The sequence below is a fragment of the Danio rerio genome, chromosome 6, assembly GCF_049306965.1.
Source record: "Danio rerio strain Tuebingen ecotype United States chromosome 6, GRCz12tu, whole genome shotgun sequence".
Taxonomy (NCBI): Eukaryota; Metazoa; Chordata; class Actinopteri; order Cypriniformes; family Danionidae; genus Danio; species Danio rerio.
Genome location: NC_133181.1, coordinates 57,509,909 through 57,529,920, shown reverse-complemented (window position 1 = coordinate 57,529,920; position 20,012 = coordinate 57,509,909). Strand labels below are relative to the sequence as shown.

At 34.9% G+C, this 20,012-nt stretch overlaps 2 protein-coding genes across 4 annotated transcripts in view; one reads left to right on the top strand and one right to left on the bottom strand.

The window, feature by feature from the left end:
• nav1b (neuron navigator 1b) overlaps positions 1 to 15,819 on the bottom strand; it is a 214,166-nt gene extending 198,347 nt beyond the window's left edge. Inside the window, exon 1 of one of the 2 annotated variants that reach the window (XM_073954708.1) lies at positions 15,650 to 15,819. The gene's annotated coding sequence lies outside the window, so the exon portion shown is untranslated. The remainder of the gene's footprint in view (positions 1 to 15,649) is intronic. The other variant, XM_073954705.1, reaches the window with a different exon arrangement.
• Positions 17 to 19,149, top strand: tnni1b (troponin I type 1b (skeletal, slow)). Of its 2 annotated transcripts, NM_001008613.1 has the most exon segments (9): positions 17 to 104; positions 6,747 to 6,774; positions 9,352 to 9,358; positions 9,516 to 9,557; positions 10,236 to 10,367; positions 11,878 to 11,967; positions 15,659 to 15,835; positions 18,663 to 18,782; positions 18,894 to 19,145. In NM_001008613.1, coding segments are annotated over 7 exon segments (549 nt in total). In that variant the 5' UTR covers positions 17 to 104; positions 6,747 to 6,766; the 3' UTR covers positions 18,756 to 18,782; positions 18,894 to 19,145.
• The last annotated feature ends 863 nt before the right edge of the window (positions 19,150 to 20,012 follow it).

Genomic DNA, 20,012 nt, shown 5'->3' with positions numbered 1-20,012 from the left:
TAACTAGCAGAGGATGAACAATAAGAGGGTGTCTTAAAAAAGAGAGGCATTGTTCTAGAGCATCATTATCAAGAAGATTTCTCTGACCATCCGAGCACTACAAGGTAAGTTCATTCTGTTTGCTTCCATGTTAAGGAATGTTGTTTTATAAAGGTTCCTCATTGGCACGTATGGTTCCATGAAGAACCTTTAACACCTACAGAACATTGACATTCCACAAGAGGTTATTTAAAGTGGACAAAAGTTCTTTAGATAAAATGTTCTTCAAATAAAGAAACAAATGGCTGTTTCTTTTTAAAAAATGGTTATTCTCCACTATGGAACCTTTTATTAAAAAGTATTTTAATAGCTTAAAAATTACAAAAGAAACCTTCTTTACAGTATATTAGGTGGCCAAAATTAATGTGTACTTAAAATTTAGCTTATGTCACTATGTACTTTGTGTAACTACATGTTTTTACATTGTACTTATGATTGATTTAATACCTGTTTGTAATTACATCGGTAACTAATTTCTGTAATTACAGTTATAGTTACACTATTGACCATCCCTTACACCTTAACCCATCCTTACCCAGATCTCACAACCTGTCTCTAACTCAACTCATATCCCACCTCAAGTATTTTGCAATACATTATGAACACAGTAACTACATTGCTTTAATTCTTTGATCCAAATACATAGTAGTTAAAGCCCCCTAATAATGCAATGGCATTGAAGAACCATTTTAAGGAACCGTTTAATTAAACATTATTCAAAGCATGATTTTTATAAATCAAAATTACTTAATTAAAAAACAACAAATAACCTTTTTGGGGCATAAATACATTTATAGATGCTAAAGGTTCCCAATCAACCACTGATGCCTATTATGAATACTTGTATTTTTAAAAGAAATTTTACAAACTATTTTTATTGTATCCTAACTCTTTGTGCACTCATTAAAACACTCATTTGAAAAACCCTATAGAGTGATACTCGGGGTTTTTACCTTTTATTACAATGTCTGTGACAAATAAATAAATAAATAAATAAATAAATAAATAAATAAATAAATAAATAAATAAATAAATGTAAAAGTTATCACATACAATTATTCACCCTATAATCCCTCAGAAAATACTGTTTGTTCAAACTACTTATTTAAAATGAGTTGGAACAATTCTTAAGTTTTTTGAGACAACTTAGTTGTATTTACAAAGTTGATTAAAGATAAAACAAATTAAGTTAACTTAATTTGTGTTGGGGCAACATGGTGGCTCAGTGGTTAGCACTGACGCTGGTTCGAGTCCCAGCTGGGCCAGTTTCTTTGTGGAGTTTGCATGCATCTTCTCCCCGTGTTGGCGTGGGTTTCCTCTGGGTGCTCCAGTTTCCCCCGCAGTCCAAACACATGCGCTACAGGCGAATTAAATAAACTAAATTGTCCGTAGTGTATGTGTGTATGAATGTTTCCCAGTACCTGGTTGGAAGGGCATCTGCGTTGTAAAACATAGGCTGGATAAGTTGGCGGTTCATTCCTTTGGCGACCACTGATGTATAAAGGGAATAAGCCGAAAGAATATAAACAACATAAAGGAATTGTGTGGAACCCTTGATTTTTTTTCTACAGTGAGGATTAATATGGGATGTCATGTCTTTTTAATTTTAGTAATTTAGGCTTTTAATAAATGCAAATACAGTAAATATTCACAATTATTTCCTAAAGTAAAGATTTTTTAAAGAAGTCAAACAGCTCCTTTCAAGAAAAGTCAACACTTTCTAGTTCTTCAGGCCTGAATAGTATTATATAATACTATAATAATGAATAATGATTCATTTCATGTCTCCCCAATCACTTTGACATCATCTCTCAGATAATTTAATTAAAACCTTATCGTTGTATTGATCTGATTCCAATGCATTTCTGCACTAGAAGGAATCATTTTGGGGCATAAAAACATTTTATAAATGCTAAAGGTTCTTGATTTACCACTGATGCTTATTACGTATACTTAATATACTCATGAATAGTTCCTAATATTGTTAACATACATATATATTGTATGAAAAATTAAACGGGGGTCGCCACAGCGAAATGAACCACCAACTGAGAAACACCCATACACACTCATACACACACACACTTTTCACAAAAACAAACGTACGTGTGTGTGTGTGTGTGTGTGTGTGTGTGTGTGTGTGTGTGTGTGTGTGTGTGTGTGTGTGTGTGTGTGTATGAGTGTTTCTCAGTTGGTGGTTCATTTCGCTGTGGCGACCCGTTTAATAAAGGGACTAAGCCGAAAACAAAATAAAATTAAATCCATAAAAAAAAGAATAATAATAAATAAATAAGTAGTAGTCAATTCCAATGAAGTTATTTACGATTATTCACCCTACAGTATAAAGCACTCAAAATTTACTTTTGCCTTTTGTTCAAAGCTTCGTTACTTAAAATTAGTTTCTTCGGGACAACTTCATTTTTACAATTTAAGTTGATTGAACATAAAACAATTAAGTTAACTTAATTTAATTTATGTTATGACAACATGAAGAAATTGTGTGGAACTCATCATTTTAATTACAGTGAGGGTTAATATTGGATGCCATGTCTTTTTTGTTTATTAGCTTTTGTCATTTAGGTCCTTAATAAATGCAACTACAGTAAATATTGACAATTATTTCCTAAATGAAAGATTTGTTTTTAAAAGAAGTCAATGCAAATCAGCTCATTTCAAGAGACGTCAACACTTTAGTTCCTCCAGGCTTGAATAGTATCATATAATATATTAAACTCTCCAATAAAAGTCTTTTATAATAAATAATGATTCATTTCATGTCTCCCCGATCACTTTATCATCTCTTAGATAATTTAATTAAAACCTTATCGCTGTATTGATCTGATTTAGATGCACTGCTGACTTTTTTGCAGATGCGTGAAACCTCATTTAACCTGCATGACGCATTTAAACCAAAAGCTCATAAAAGCTTTACTTTGGAAACCACCTTTTGGTGTTTGGCTAAACAGACCTCCCGAATTCCAGATTCATGATGGCACGCGCTTTTGTTTTATTGTGCAATTTACCATCAGAGTTTCCCTGAAGTGCACTAAATGGGTTTGACATCAATGAGCGGAAACTTGGGCAGGGTTAAAGCCTCTGAAGCCCTGACGCTGGGCTATTTCTGGTGCCTTGCAAGTGGATACGAGACTGGAGAAAGCTGGGATTGTTATCTGTGTGGCATAGCTACCATGCCAATATCACCGCACCATGATAAGCGTCTGACAACACCATTTTTCCTAGGGGTCCACTTCATCTGTGTGTTTGTATGGAGGGGGGGCTCTGTCAGGACTTTGAAGTGGTTAACAACAGATGCAGAGCAGACGCCAATGCACAATTTCCCATCAATCAATTAGTGTCAGTTCATTAACTTTAAAAAAGTAGCACTTGAGTGGTTGACAAACGACATAATACGAATGACTGACAAGCTCATAATGTGATACAAGTCATCTCAACCTGATGATGATATACACTACCTGACAAATGTCTTGTCGCCTATCCAAGTTTTAGTAACAACAAATAATAACTTGACTTCTAGTTGATCATTTGGTTTCAAAAGTGGCTTAAATGAAAGGCAAAGGCCTCTAGATTACGCTTATTTTGCCAAGATAAAATATGATCATGCCTTGATTTTTAATGATTTAACTAGGACAGTAAGGTCTGACTTTGCTAAGACAAAAGTCTTGTCACTGAGCAGAAATAATGTCCAGTGTAGAATATAAAGTCATGCTGCAGTGAAATCAGAATTATTATTGTATCTGACTCCCATGAACTTCGAGGACTGCATCCATACATCTGACTCAAATCACTTATTAATGAAGTCATCTGGAATGGCAAAAAAGCGTTCTTGCAGGACTCCCAGAGTTCATCAAGATTCTTTGGATTCATCTTCAATGCCTCCATCTTACCCCAGACATGCTTAATAATGTTCATATCTGGTGACTGGGCTGGCCAATCCTGGAGCACCTTGACCTTCTTTGCTCGTAGGAATTTTGATGCGGAGACTGAAGTATGAGAAGGAGCGCTATCCTGCTGGAGAATTTGCCCTCTCCTGTGGTTTGTAATGTAATGGGCAGCACAAATGTCTTGATACCTCAGGCTGTTGATGTTGCCGCCCCATACTGTATGTAACCCCAAACCATGATTTTTCCTTCACCAAACTTGGGTCCATGCTGGTTCCAGTAGGTCTTCTGCAGTATTTGTGATGATTGGGATGCGGCTCAACAGATAATTCATCAAAAGAAAAAAAAAAAACTTTTCCAAATGATCAACTAGAAATCAAGTTATTATTTGTTGCTCTTACAACTGGAATCGCTGACAAGACTTTTATCAGGTAGTTCATAGTTGAAATTATTAGCCCAGTTTGTTTTCTTTTTAAATTTTTTCTAGAATGAACCAAAGACTTCAGGGATTTTTAAAGCATAAATAGTCCTCACTTTAGATTAGGTCATAAAACTGGTCAGTTTAAAAAAAAAATGGTCAGAAGAGCTCTCGCTCAGCACAGTGGGGACTTCTTCAGTTATATTGCTTTGGGATGCGGTGACACGCAGTCAGATATTTCGGATCAGCCACTTTTGATGATCATAAACAATCATAAAGCCCTCGTGCTGCAGGAATTAGGAGGTTTGCTGAAGGCGCGCAGCTGTCGTGCAGTGAGGGGTTTGCGTCTTTAACAAACTGTGGCAGTTTGTGTTCACTGAACAGTAAGATTGATTAATAAATCCATATGAAACAGTCCCTTAAAAGTCACGTCTTGCTTTCAGTTTCGGGCTTTAGCGCGTTTTGCACTCACACAAAAGCGTACTGCACCAAAGCCCAAGTGAATTGCGCTCAGGCCCACCTTTTCCAACCGGGCCACCCAAGTGAACCATGCCTGAGCCCGATTCAGCGCACTCACACTTCTCAAACGATCCGGGAAACGGGCCTGGGCACAGGATGTCTTAGCATAGTGTGAGTAGGCCCTGAACTTAAACATTGAAAACTGAACTACACTGTTTCAATTTACTATGATCTTCTATGTGAAGCTGCTTTGACACAATCTCCATTGTAAAAGCGCTATAGAAATAAAGGTGAATTTAATCGGTACGCAGGCTTCCTTCTAGTGGTACGTGGAGGAATCGCTGAAAAATGAAAGTAAAAAAATAAACACTCTTTTAACCCTTTAACGGGTACGCAAACACGGATGTGATCGGTAAATTGATTTTAATAGGCTAAACCTTTTATTTTATTTTCAATTTTCTAATGCATTCTATCATTTGAAGCAAATTTTCCCCCCATATTGGTAACGGTTGTTACCAATATGGGAGTAACCCGTATTTTTATATCTCAATTTTGACAGGTATAGATTAATCATTTGCTTTTCTGACACAAAGCCTACTCTAACGTGCATTAAGCAGATCTAATTTCTAATTTAAATATGTAAATCCCATTCATATATTTAAAATACAAGTTAATGCTTCGATTTCAAAGATATGCAAACAAGTCATACACGCATAAAACATATTTCAAAATTTATCAAAAAGAGTTTATATATGAACATGATGACATAAAGGGCCAGACGGAATCTGCGGATGTTTTTCACTATTTCTGCAGAGAATTTTAATAAAAATCTGCGGATTTCTGCGGAAGTATTTTGGGAGTATCATACCTACAACCTTAATTTGTGAAATAAAAAATGATATCTTTTCAACTTTTATTTAATGTTTAAAATGCAAATCCATGCAACTAGAATAACTTTATTTGGTAAACAAAGCAAGTCTCTCATATAATATATCTACCAAAAGACAGAAAATATTATTTTACAAACTTCATTGTACATAAATCAGATGAACATTTCCACATTTGTCAATGATATTACTGTAATTAATTTAAAAACTGAAAAAATAGACTTACACACATTTACACAAGTAAATAAACAGAATTAATGATGGGCTAAAAATCTGCTGAACTCCGCTCATGTAGATTCCGTGTGGGCCTACATATAGCTTATGTCCAAAGAACATTTCCAGGTTCTGACGAATAGGCTACTTTATGATAATACTTTACACTTAAGTAGAGCAATTTTCTTTTTTCTTAAAAAAAAAAATATAATAATACTAATATAATAATATAATAATAATAAATAATAATATATAATAATAATAATAATAATAATAATATAATATATAATAAATATATAATAATACTGATAATACTACATTTAAGTAGAGCAATTTTCTTTACTTTTTAAGAACAGTGCCATTTAATTAATTTTTGTATTTTTTACCTGTCAGCACAGTACATGGATAATGTTTAAACTATTTAAAATGGTTAAAGTGGCTGAAAATAATAAATATTCATCGTAATAAGAATTAAACTGCCACATTTGTGAACTGTGCAAAGCCTTAGCTGCTTAATTTGGCCTACTACGGTACTGTATTTCAACATCGGTCATTATGTTGATACTTGGAGAGACTGTTTTTTTCTGAGGTGGTACTTGGTGAAAAAGTTTGAGAACCACTGCCATAGAGCTTATAAAATTCTAAACTTGTTTTATTGTCCATCAGATACCTATATAACATCATATTGCACAGCCATAGGTGAAAATGTAATGGTGATGATCTGATTAGCGGGTCTGAATCTGGAAAAGCTGTGTGATACTTGAGCCTCTTGAAAAGCCTTCCCAGTGGTCCTGGCCTTTGGAAACAAATACTTTTATTTTTATCCCTTAGGTTGAAGCACCATTGTAAAGATGCCCGAGTGAGTATATTGTGTCTGTGTTTTGTTTTGTTTTTTCTGTTGTTCGTCATCCTAGATATCTTACAACCCCGTCGAAAAACACATGTGCTCTATTCTCGGATTCACCGGCTGTGTCCTCTTAACTCAAGGCCTGTGTTAATGAAGGCGGATTAGGAGGACAACACAGTCAGAGAGAGCGTGAGAGAGCCGTGAAAATCTGAAATATATAAATAAACAGTTTTGATATAAAAATCAAAACAAATTGAAGATTCTGCACATTTTCAATAGGTCACTAATTAGGTGAATTGGCAATTCTAAGAGATTGTTTGTGATTGTATTTTTTATTATTCGTGTAATCAAACTTAATTAAAAATTTTAGCAAAAACATTTGAAATTAAGTTTAAGCAACTAAAGAAATTGCAAGTCACACATAAAAAAGTAGCAAAGTAGCATAGTAAGCAAGGGAGTGCTGTCATTGTTCAAAAATGAACCAAAGTGAATATAAAACCTTCAGCTCAGTAAAGCAGGCTAGGCGAAATAGCGCTATTTACTGATGTTTTGTTGTTAAACTGAATTAAAAATAAATAAATAAATAAATAAAATAAAATAAATTGACATTATCGATGCAGTAAAAGGTCCCTTATGAAACTGAAAATAGTCACAACAAACTATCTCTGAACGATTTTAGTGGCTGAACAACACTTCTGTGCATGTAACCCATTCATAAAACAACACAATGTACATCAGCTTTGCGTGAACAAAAGTTTTTTTTTTAGTTTTTTTTTTTGCTCACGTTTTCAGTCAACGTTTAATGCCTCGCAACTAAATAAACAGCGTCAATGTGATCATGCATACAAACGCGCAAAACGTCAGGCGCAAAAGCGTCATTTAAAAAAAAAAAAAAAAAACGCCTCATGCTCGTTTTTTTGTTTTGACGTGTGGTGTCAAAACCTTCGCCACCAATCAGATCGATACTTTTGTTCACGTGCACAGAGCTGCTGAAGTTACCGTTAACAGCATTTGGAGGCGCTCGAGCACAAAACTGTCAATGCGAGCGCACATTGAATAAGATGCCCAGAGACGATATGAACTTGGAGCTGCTTATTATTGTTCACTGGTGAACAATCATTTCTTCATCGCTAGAGCTGGAGCTGCTGCTTAAACCATCCATGCTTGTTCGAGTCACCAGTACATTTAACAACATGCATGTGACTGAACTTCCGCTCCTCCACCTCTTATGTGTTATAACCAGGTGTCAGAAGCTTATAGTTGTGCAGCGCCATCTAACATCAAAAGAGTGATTTAGCATACTCTTCAGCTTGACGCCAGTGAAAAGCGCTTTGGGTTTGAACACTGAAAAACGTCTCGTAAAACGCTGACGATAAACGCAAACAAAAAAATGTCCCGGTGTGTAGGAGCCTTTACTCGTGGCCACAGCCTGCGTGAACGTGCATCGGCGGGTCTGCGTGGGCGGTTGCGCAATTGCTTAAATATACTGTACTTTTGTTGACAGACAGTTTGGGCTACTTATCAGAATTATGGGAATTATTGGCCTGATAATATTTAATTGGATAAACATTTTAGCCTTATGCCTTAAGGCCCGTGCACACAGAGACGTTTTTTGCTCGCGTTTTCAGTCAACGTTTAATGCCTTGCAACTAAAAGTGCGTCAATGTGATTGTGCACACTAACCCGCAAAACGTTAGGCGCAATAGTGTCATTTAAAAAAAAAAAAAAAACGCCTCATGCTCGTTTTTTTGTTTTGACGCGCGGCAACAAAACCTTCTCCACCAATCAGATCGGCACTTTTGTTCACGTGCACGGAGCTACTGAAGTTACCGTAAACAGCACTTGGAGGCGCTCAAGCGCAAAACTGTCAATGTGAGCGCACATTGAAGATGTTAAGAGGCGATTTGAACGTGGACCTGCTTATTGCTCTGTGAACAATAATTATTTCTTCATCGCTAAACCTGGTGCTGCTGCTTGAACCCTCCATGATTGTTCTAGTCACCAGTAAATTTAACAACATGCGTGTGACTGAACTTCCGCTCCTCCACTTCTTCTGTGTTATAACCGGGTGTCAGAAGCTTATAGTTGTGCAGCGCCATCTAACGTCAAAAGAGTGATTTAGCATACTCTTCAGCTTGATGCCAGTGAAAAGCATCGTAAGACGTTGCCGATAAATGCAGCAGCGTAAAACACTGAAAAACATCCCGGTGTGTAGGAGCCTTTACCCAGAATATAAAAATACATTTATATAATTTACTTTAATCATTTCTATTGGAATGTGAAGAGACTTTCAACCAGCACAACAAAAAAGGTTTCTGAAGACGATCACCTACTGCACCTGTAAACATGCATTTTTAAGGTAGAAAGAGTCAACAGTAAAAGTTGCTATTTTGTTAGAGCATAATTCAGTGAATTTATTTTATATAAAAAAAAATAATGTTTTGCAATGTATCAAATGCTTTTCACTGCAATAATTTTGATCGTTTAACTTGAATTGAGATTTGAATAACTTCTTTTTTAAATAACAAAAATCTCTGACTTAATGTTGATTTTTTTACGATCTAATCATGCATTTTTGTTCTTTTGCAGGCAAGAGGTAAGAGTAAAAAACTACATTTGCAAAGTTTGCATTTTTCCTTCATTATCTCATCTCCAAATCTAATTAACTATACTGTAATTTTACTGAAGTGAGAATGATGATGGCATTTAAAGTGGGTATGCATACTTAACATATGATTTGTTGAATTCTACAGAAAAAGTCCAAGATCTCTGCATCTCGCAAGCTGATGCTAAAGGTACATTTGTAATAAATGTTGTAGCTGTACAAATTGTATGCCCAACAGTTATTTGAAGACAACCAATTATGCCCCTTTTTTTAATGTGCAAAATAGTTCTCTGATGTCCCTAGTTTGTGTATGTGAAGTTTCAGCACAAAATATCAACAAATAATCTTTTATAACTCTTTGAAACTGACCCTTTCCGGTTTTGATCTTAATTGTGCCATTTTGATGACTGTCGCTTTAAATTCAAATGAGATTGTGCTCTTTAGAAAAAAGGGCTGAGCTACAAATGCCTATGTGTCAGCATAGTGGCAGATTTAAAAACGAGACTAATGTTGTGTGCTGAGGAGGGAGAGATGGTCACTAATGGGTGAGGCTTTCCCACTCTAGTGACACGTCCAAAGGGAGAATGTCAATCAAAGTGTTTCTGCAGACTATTTTTATCAAGTGTGATTATAAAAGAAAATACTTTATACCATTAGAAGCTGGTTATATAATCACACTGCTGTCACACAACTGTTTAAACCCCTTATGAAAGTGATTTTTGCATAATAGGCCCCATTTAATTAATTAAAAGTATTGTCACACAATTCCACATGTTGAAGTCTGATGTCGATTGTTCTTATAGAAGCAATATTTATCAAGTGAAGAATGCGCACTCTTATAACACTTATAACAGATTTTGTTTGTCAGAGTCTTATGGTGGCTAAAGCGAAGGAGGAGTTAGAACAAGAGCTGGCAGATAAGGAAGACGAGAAGGAGAAATATCTTTCTGAGAAAGCTCCTCAGCTGCAGACTAGTGGGATGTCCTTTGCTGAGCTACAGGTACAGTAAATCTACACTGCACAAAACACTCTCAGGCCAGGTTCACATCTACATAAACATGGGGGTTTTCAAAACTGCTGCCATCTATATGAATTTTCTCAATTCTCATTTGAACATCATGATTGTGAAGCAATTTGTGGGTATGGTCATACACAATAAATGCGCTGTATACTGTAAATGCACATTACATTCATCCACTAACGTAGAATCAGGTAATTAACTGATTTTTTGGAAAACCCCTGGCTGTAAATTGTCCTTATATTAACAGTTGTCTATTTTTTTATCCGTGTTTTTTCATTTATTTCTGCTTTTGATATGCAGTGTATAACTTTGATCTATTAATATATTAATATATAATATATACATTAACAAATGTTGGTGTTGAAAAGTTGGAAAAAGTGACTTTTATTGACATTTTTAATAGTTTGAAGTGATTTATTGTTTGGGTTAATGTTGTAAGTTATGGTACTTTTTTCTATTTTACAGATTTATTTATATATAAATGATTTCTTATTCTTAATTATTATAGTTTTAAAGTTCTACAATTCAATAAAGGTACTTATATATAAATGTGCTTCATGGGTAATATGTCAGTGCTCTTTGGATAAGTAATTAATGAAGACTCAAAAAATAAGAGTAAGGCATTTGAAAAGTAGGTGAAAAGGTTAAAAATATGGCCACAGCCATATCACCCTGCAGCCCAAGACTGGTCACTCACTGAAGCTAAGCAGGGCTGAGACTGGTCAGATCCTGGATGGGAGACCACATGGACAAACTAGGTTGCTGTTGGAAGAAGTGTTAGTGGGGCCAGCAGGGGGCGCTCAACCTGTGGTCTGTTTGAGTCCTAATGCCCCAGTATAGTGAAGGGGACTCTATACTGTCAGTGGGCGCTGTCTTTCGGGTGAGATGTTAAACTGATTTCCTGACTCTCTGTGGTCATTGCACTTCTCGTAAAGAGTAGGGGTGTATCCAAATTCCCTCCATCGACACTTACCCATCATGGCCTCCCAATCATCCCCATTCACCGAATTGGCCGCATTACTGTCTCTCCACTCCCCCTATAGCTGGTGTACGGTGAACGCACTGGAGTCATTTTCTTGTGGCTGCCATCGCATCATCCAAGTGGATTCTGCACACTGGTGGTGGTGGTGGTGGTGGTTTGGTGTGGAGAGACATTGATTGTGAAGCGCTTTGGGTGTATGACCATACATGTAATGTCTATTTATATAGCGCATTTATCATTACAAAAAGCCTTTATTAACATGGCTAATGTTTTAAAATACAGCACTATATTGTACACAATTCTGCAAAACATGACTTCATTAGGGGGATCTAATGGGAGATGTAAAATGGGACAATATTTTTGGCAACTAAATTATCCCAAAAGTTCTATTATTTACCAATCTGTCCACTTCAAAATGTCAGTACATTACCCTCTGATACTGTCAATTTTCCATTTGATTTTTACATCATTAACTTTGTCTGGTACTGTATCTGTTCTCTCTTACAGGAGCTGTGTCGAGAACTACATGCTAAAATCGATGTGGTGGATGAAGAGCGATACGACATTGAGGCGAAAGTACTTCACAACACAAGAGAAGTAAAGCAACGGTTTAACCATTTATACAATATATGCTATCAACAATGCATCAGGTGTCAAGGAAAATTAAAAATCAATATTACCCGACAATAGGAATAATGTGCCTCATATTCAATAAAAAAAATGCTATATGAAACATTTACTACATTGGTACCCACTTGTTCACCAACTTTGTTTTTATACTGTATGTATTTTTCCTATAATTGAATTTGTTTTTTTTTAAAGGCAAATCAAACTTTACAATGTTTATTTTGCTTGCACACATAAACTTAGACTTTAAGTGAACAATTAATCTGTGAGTTAATCTACAGTTTGTTTTGGTAATTACTGCGTTTGGAGTGGTGGTGCTTCTTTGTTGACACCAGTTTGATGGCTTCAGCCACAATATTCTTAACCACAAACATTTAACAGAAAGAAAGAAATCATACTGAAATAAAAGTGTCAGCAGCTTACAATTCACACAGACTTTAAATAAAAGCTTAAACTCAAAAAAATAAATAAATAAATAAAAAAAATCGAAATATGAAAAATATGGCTATAAAACACGATCATATAGACTTAGCAAATGTGTTTAGAATTGGCTGAATAATCTACTGGCTCCAAATCAATGATATACAGCCTGATTGTAAAAGTTTGTCAAAATGTTGAGCAGTGTAGCAAGCATTATCGCCAATAGGTGGAGTGAGCATACTAGAAACACACACTTAATACACAGACACACTTCATTTAACATGTACACACATATCACCTACTGTATATACTATATAACTGCAGGTTAACTATGCTTATATAATAAATTTAACTGTAAAAAAATATATTTGCTAGTTAAAGTTACCAGTGACTGATAAAATTATGGTAACTAATAACCTTAACTTTTCTGATTTTGATAATGCAATAATGTGCACCTATTAGGAAAGGCGCTATATGATTAAAATTATTATTATTATTATTATTATTACTACTATTATTATTATTATTATTATTATTATTATTATTATTATTATTAAAAAGCTGCTTTCAAACAAAAAATAACATATTAGCATATTAATAACATATTTCCCTCAGATTTTTAAACGGAATCAAATTAACCTTATGAGTCATTTGAATTTATATTAAGCTAACTTAATACATTAATTTTATAAGTGTCACTCATAAAATTAACCTGGACCATGATTAATTTAGTTTAATACATTACAATTAAAGAAACAAGTCATGACTTATTGATCATATTATTTTTGTACAGTGCAGACACACGTGTGATTTTTATGCACCAATACCATAGAATTATAGGGCTATGACATTACGGAATTATTTATGTTCCCCATTAAAAGGACAGATGACCTTCCTCTAAATGCACTGGACTCATGTTTAAAGGATATTAAATCTTGGATTGCACTGAATTTTCTCCATTTGAATTATTCTAAGACCGAAGTGATGGTGTTTGGCCCCAGTTCCAACGTCGTTCATTCTGTACAACTAAATAATCTCGAAACTTTCTGTAAGCCAGAGATTGTGAACTTGGGTTTTAAAATGGATCCTGAACTAAAGCTTGAAAGCCAGATTTGGTCTGTTGTTCGCTCTAGCTTCTTTCAATTAAGACAACTAGCCAAAATTAAGCATGTTTTATCACACAAGCACTTTGAAACAGTGATCCATGCTTTTATAACCTCTCGCTTGGACTACTGCAATGCCCTTTATTTTGGGGTGAGTCAGTCGTCGATCACTCAACTGCAACTGGTTCAGAATGCAGCTGCACGTATTTAACTGGCACATGCAAATACGAGCACATCACCCCGATTTTATCTTCTCTTCACTTGCTGCCCGTGCATTTCAGGATCCATTTTAAGTTACTTTTACTTCTTTTTAAGTGTCTAAATAGTACTAGACCCCTTTACCTCTCTGAGCTTCTCTGTCCTTACACACCTTCTCGTTCGTTCAGGTCAGCCGACCAGCTCCTCCTGGGTGTGCCCAGGACCAGTCAAAAGCTCAGAGGGGATCGGGCTTTTGCTGTGGCTGCACCAAAATTGTGGAATGAGCTGCCGTTGTACATTAGACAAGGCTCTTCCATTACTGTTTTTAAATCTCTTCTTAAAACCCACCTGTTCAATTTGGCTTCAAGCACAGCGTGAGATGTTGACATTTTATGTTTATTTATTTGTATTTTAAAGTTTGTTTTACTCTTTGTTGTCAGCACTTTGGTCAACTGTGTTGTTTTAAAGTGCTTTATAAATACGTTAAATTGAATTGGAACACATTATAAGTTTATAGTACACAAATTCAGACTAATTTGCATATGGTGGCGTTTTATGAAAAAAAAATCTTTTAATTGACACGTGTTTTAGTTATCACATCACTGAAATTTTTTTTTATTGGCTTTACTAAGTAAGGTATATGCGGAAGTATGCTAAAGGACTTTTAGTTTGTCAGTAACCTGGGTTAATTGCAAAATCGGCGCGTTTAAGGTCTGTTTTCTTTAAAAGTCAGCGATCTCCATTGGCTGAGTGATATCTGATATAAAGTGAGTCTCAGATTGTACAAGAAGCACTGTATCAGACTACATGTTCCCCCGCCATGTCTTTAAAATATGAACATTTATTCCCCCCAGTATATTCAATGGTGTTTCTGCGCTAGCCTGCTGATCCTGAGGGAGTAAACGGCTTTTCGTTTCATTTTACACTTGAGCAACTTAATGAATGCCAAAGTCTATTTAACTGATTGTATTTTAATTACATTACAACACTGATGCTGTAAAAGGAACCAAATAAAATGGAAAAAAGTCACATTAACTGAAGTTTATCAGTATGGGAAGAAACACTAACTCTGTATATACCCTATTGTTTTCAAGTAAACTGGGTTGCAAACAATTTATATGGGCTGAATTAAAACAAACAAAAAGTTGAAGATTACTACATTTAATTTGCTTGTTTAATTTCAGCCCATATAAATTGTTTGCAAACTGTACCTTTAAAAAAATCTAGTAGATCTTATGATTTGTTTTCTGGGTATGTTTGCTTTATATAACACATTTGAAAACAACAAATGTTGGCCAAGAGGATTTACAAATCAATCGACACAAATCTATACTTGTACATGTAAACAAAATCTAAATACAATCAAATGCAAGAGACAGAAGACGACTTTTTAAATTAGATTTAAAAGCACCAAGACAAGAGTAGAACTGATACATAAAGACAAACCATTCCACAGCCAAAGGGCTGCAACAGAAATGTCCGGACTCCTTTTGATTTTAATCAAGTCTTGGAAACAACTAACTGAAACTGTTGTGCCTACTGAAGAGCTCACCAATGCAAGCTCACCAATGCAAGACCATTCAAACCTTTAAAAATAAATAACAAGAGCTTGTACTGGGATCCTAAATTGGACTGGGAACCAGTGAAGGGATGATCAAACTGGTGAAACTCTAGCAAAATTTTAAACCCTTTTGAACCAGCCGCAGGCAGACAATTGAAGCATGAGAAACTCCTGAATACAGAGAATTGCAACAGCCCAATCTAGACACAAAGACCTTAATAAAGGTTTCCAATTTAAGAAAGTTCTTCAGTTCTTCCCAAATTACGCTCATCAGTTTGGAATGCTCGTTAGAATGCAGTTATGTAACAGATTTACATCAGACTCGAATTGCTCAACAGAAACTGGTGAATGATGAAGCATGTAAACAAACCTGTTGCAGATTAAGGATCTGAACATCAAAGTCCTGGATCTGAGGGGTAAATTCAAACGCCCCACCCTGAGGAGAGTCCGGGTGTCGGCCGACGCCATCCTGCGCTCCCTGCTGGGCTCCAAACACAAGGTGTCCATGGACCTCAGAGCAAACCTTAAATCTGTCAAGAAGGAAGACACAGAGAAGGTGAGCTGAGGGTCTATCTCGGCTAATAAGGCAGAGTTAATCTGTTTATTTAAATATCATTTTAATTTATTCTGATGCCCATTAGCAGAGCCAGACAGAATCTGCTGACATTTTTTGCTATATCTGTGCAGAATTTGTCAAAATAAATAAGTAAATAAATAAAAAATAAAAGTAAAAACAAATAAAAAAAATATATAAATATAATAAAATAACATTATTTAAAATAAATTAACACATTTAATAATCAAATTTACAGTTATCTGAATGTTTTTGAGAGTATATGGTGAATAAAAACTTGACATGAAATTACTTTTATGGTTTACAGTTCAAACCCAATTATAGCCACTTTTTGGGTTAACAAAACAAGTCTCTCCTACAGTATATATACTTAAAGACAGTAAATATTACTTAAATATTTAGTTGTATATCATATATAAATATATATTTGAGAAAATATTAAGCTAATATGTTTGTTTTATTATTATAAATGTATTTTATTAGATTATTATTATTATTTAAGTTTAATAATTAAACAGACTTGATTGGCTAAAAAATTATAATCTGTATATTTGAGGTCGCAGACTGCTTGTGGGCCCATTAGACCCCGTTTTGGGGTCAACAATATTTAAAATACATTGTTCAATGCAAAAGAAAAATGTAATGCATGCATAAGAAAATTTAATGCATTCACACAGAGTAAAATTTACTGGGTTCAGAGAGTATTTGGTCCCTATAAGGCAAACAGGTCAGTAATAAGTAAGCTGCTGTTTATAGAGTTGCTTATTGATCGAGTTAATCTTCTGCTGAGATTTTGAGAGATTCAATGTATTATATTTGAGCTGATTTCATCTAAGGCTGGGACTGAAGTCAGTTTCTCTTCTGTGTTTGTTTATTAGCAGCAGGTTTTCATTATCAGTCCTCAGTCATCACCCACTTAATCCTTTCATTGTCTCATTAACTTGAGTAACTTTAACTCGATTTAGAGAGGGACCAAATACTATTTAAACGGAGTAAATTTTACTCAGAGGATTTTACTGTGCACGCATTACAATACATGCCAACTTCACACTATTTAATAACTTCAATAAAACATGTAACCTTATTTTTTTTCCTACAATTAATTTCCATACATAGTCCACTTAAACCAAATTCCCAGATGTGCCATAACTTAAAAGTAAATAAAAAGCAATTCTGACTAAATGATGGTTGTAAGAAATGTCATCATTTTTCAGCCCTAAACACATTTAAGAAAAACATTATTAGCATATTAGGGGGTAAAAATCTATCCTCTGTGGCTCGTCTAGTGGCACATTCATGTAAATAAATGGTCATTAGATTGCAATTGATTACAGTGACCCATTGAAATGTAAATCATTTCATGTTGACAACAATATTGCAGCAATCATTCTGTCCTCCACTTAAAGGGTATAGTTCATCTGAAATGTTAAATCACGATTTACTCTCCCTCAAGCGTTTCCAAATCTTTACGAGTTTCTTTCTTCTATTAAACCTTAATGAAGATACTTTGAAAAGTTGAAAACCTGAATCCACTGACTTCCATAGTGTCACAGTTGCACTTTCGCTGTAAAAAAGATTCAGCCAAACGCATACATTTATTTACACCAACACTTACATCAAGAACTGATCCATAGTCACACAGAGGAATGGTGACAATACAATACCAGAAGATAAACTGATAGTGCTTAGGGGTTTAAATAACAAGATTGACCTGATAACAAACAGGTGTGAGACACAGGTGGAACTATTAAATATTAACAAATGGCGGGAAAATGGAACAAAGGAATCACATGACATAACAAACACTACACATGGGAAAACTACGGTGGCTGAGAGAGCTTAACATGCTGTATTTTAACATGTGATTACAAAAAAAAACACCAGCAAATTAAGAAAAGATCTTCATCGGGTTGACAGCACACGTGTTGCAAATCCTCACAATGCAAACAAATCAAGTAAAGGATTCACATGTTCTCACAACACTTGAAAATAAAATGGAAACACTACGGAAATGTTTCAAGGGGACACTCTTTTTAATAAAAGACATGGGAATCAGGATGTTAAAATAAACAAAAAACACACACCTTTCAAAGATCACCCAACAACATTACAACAATACAATGAAGCAATTTTTTACGTGTATGAGGATTTGCAGCAAGTGTGCTGTCGAACAGATGAAGATCTTTTCTTAATTTGCTGTTGTTTTTTTTTTCTTGAAATTGCACGTGTTTTATTAAATTGCAGCACGTTTAGCTCTCTCGGCAACTGTGGAAAACACAAACCCATGGAACACACCAAATAGTAAGATATAGTAGGATAAAAACAAATATTATGGAAGTCAATGGTTACAGTTTTTCAGCTTTCTTTAAAGTAACTTCTTTTGTGTTTGACAGAGGAACAAAAATCGGTCACACTTTTTTTTGATGGTCCGATTGTTACATTGCATCTACATTTGAGCTTAAATGGTTTGTTGTAATCAGTTTCCTCAATGATTTGTGTTACCTTTTCAAGATAAAAACAAATCTTATGGAAGTCAATCGTTACAGTTTTTCAGCTTTCTATAAAATATCTTCTTTTGTGTTCGACAGAAGAAAGAAAATCAAACCTGAAACCTGAAGAGAATTGAATGTGAAATCAGAATTTAAATGTTTAATGTGAACTGTCCCTTTAAGAAAGAATGCATCCTGTACATATATGTACCATGCAGACACTGAAGGGTTATTATCAGCTCTTTATTTTGCACTGTTTGTGTGCCTTACTTTTGTCATTTATTTTCCCAATTACGCTATATATGTGTATTTCTTTATAGGAAAAGACGGTGGAGGTCAGTGACTGGAGGAAGAATGTGGAGGCCATGTCTGGAATGGAAGGAAGGAAGAAAATGTTTGATGCAGCACAATAAACATCTGATCAAAATCAGCACCTGCGAGTATGCAAATGAATACTAGCATATGCTCAAAACTTTATTTACTAAGGTTTCTTCATGTGAAATTTGGTTGTAGATGCAGAACAAAACAAGGAATTTCTTATCTTTTCACAGGAAACCAGAGAAGGATGAAGGAAAAAAGCGGAGACAATGCTAATTCAAAATGCATTATCTAATATCGAAAGTCATTTATCTACTTTTGTTCAAGTGCCTCAAATCCATATAAGAAATAGAAACACATATACATACTTTCTTTAAATACAAAGATATTTGCCAGTGTGTTCAGTAAACTACAAAAAAGTAGGCCTATTTAAGTTCACGTTACACTATTAGTGTTGGTTGTGTCAATAAATTGTGTAATCTGCAGATATTCGCCATTTCATGTGAATATTTGTTCTGTCTGCACTACACATGATTATTAATGTCATGATTAGCAATGATAAAGCAAATTAAATGGAAATCCAATGCACTAATAAAAATATAAGGTAGTGATAAGGTTCATCAGAAGAAAAAAGTCATTACTGTAAATCGATTTGTCATTTCATGTGAATGTTTGTACTGTATCCTCCTCTACAGTCAAATATTTGATAAGCAGTTTAGTATGAGAATAATAATCTTACAGGAGTTTAGTCACTAATAAAATGAATAATACATATAAATGATAAGCAAATAAACCAAGTGGTACTCACTGCAGAGCCATTTGGGCAGAGCTGAGCTCCAGAAAGGGGGAGCTTAAGCTCTAGCTCCTCCTTCCTTGCGCTTCTTCTACATGTGATGTCACACTGTGGGTTGGGGTGAGTGTACGCATTAAAACAGCTTATAGGAGGAGGAGTTGGAGCTCAAGCTCCCCCTTGCTGGAGCTTAAGTGGCTCTGCTGCAAGCAGTGTCTCAAATAAACTGTCTTCACACACACACACACACAAAAAAAAAGTCTACATTCTGAAGAATGTTCTGGAAAATGGTGTCTTTTAAGGCCTAAGCAGTTTAGTAAGAGTTAAATAAGTTATTATTATAGCAGTTTAGTGACTAATAAAATGATGAATACTTATAATGATAAGCAAATACACTGTAAACTGTGTCTTCATTAAAAAAAAAATAAATAAATAAAATCAATTAAATAAAAAAAACGAGCCTCGGCTCAGTTGGCGTTTCTGTGTGGAGTTTGCATGTTCTCCCTGCGTTTGCTTGGGTTTCCTCCGGGTGCTCTGGTTTTCCCCACAGTCCAAAGACATG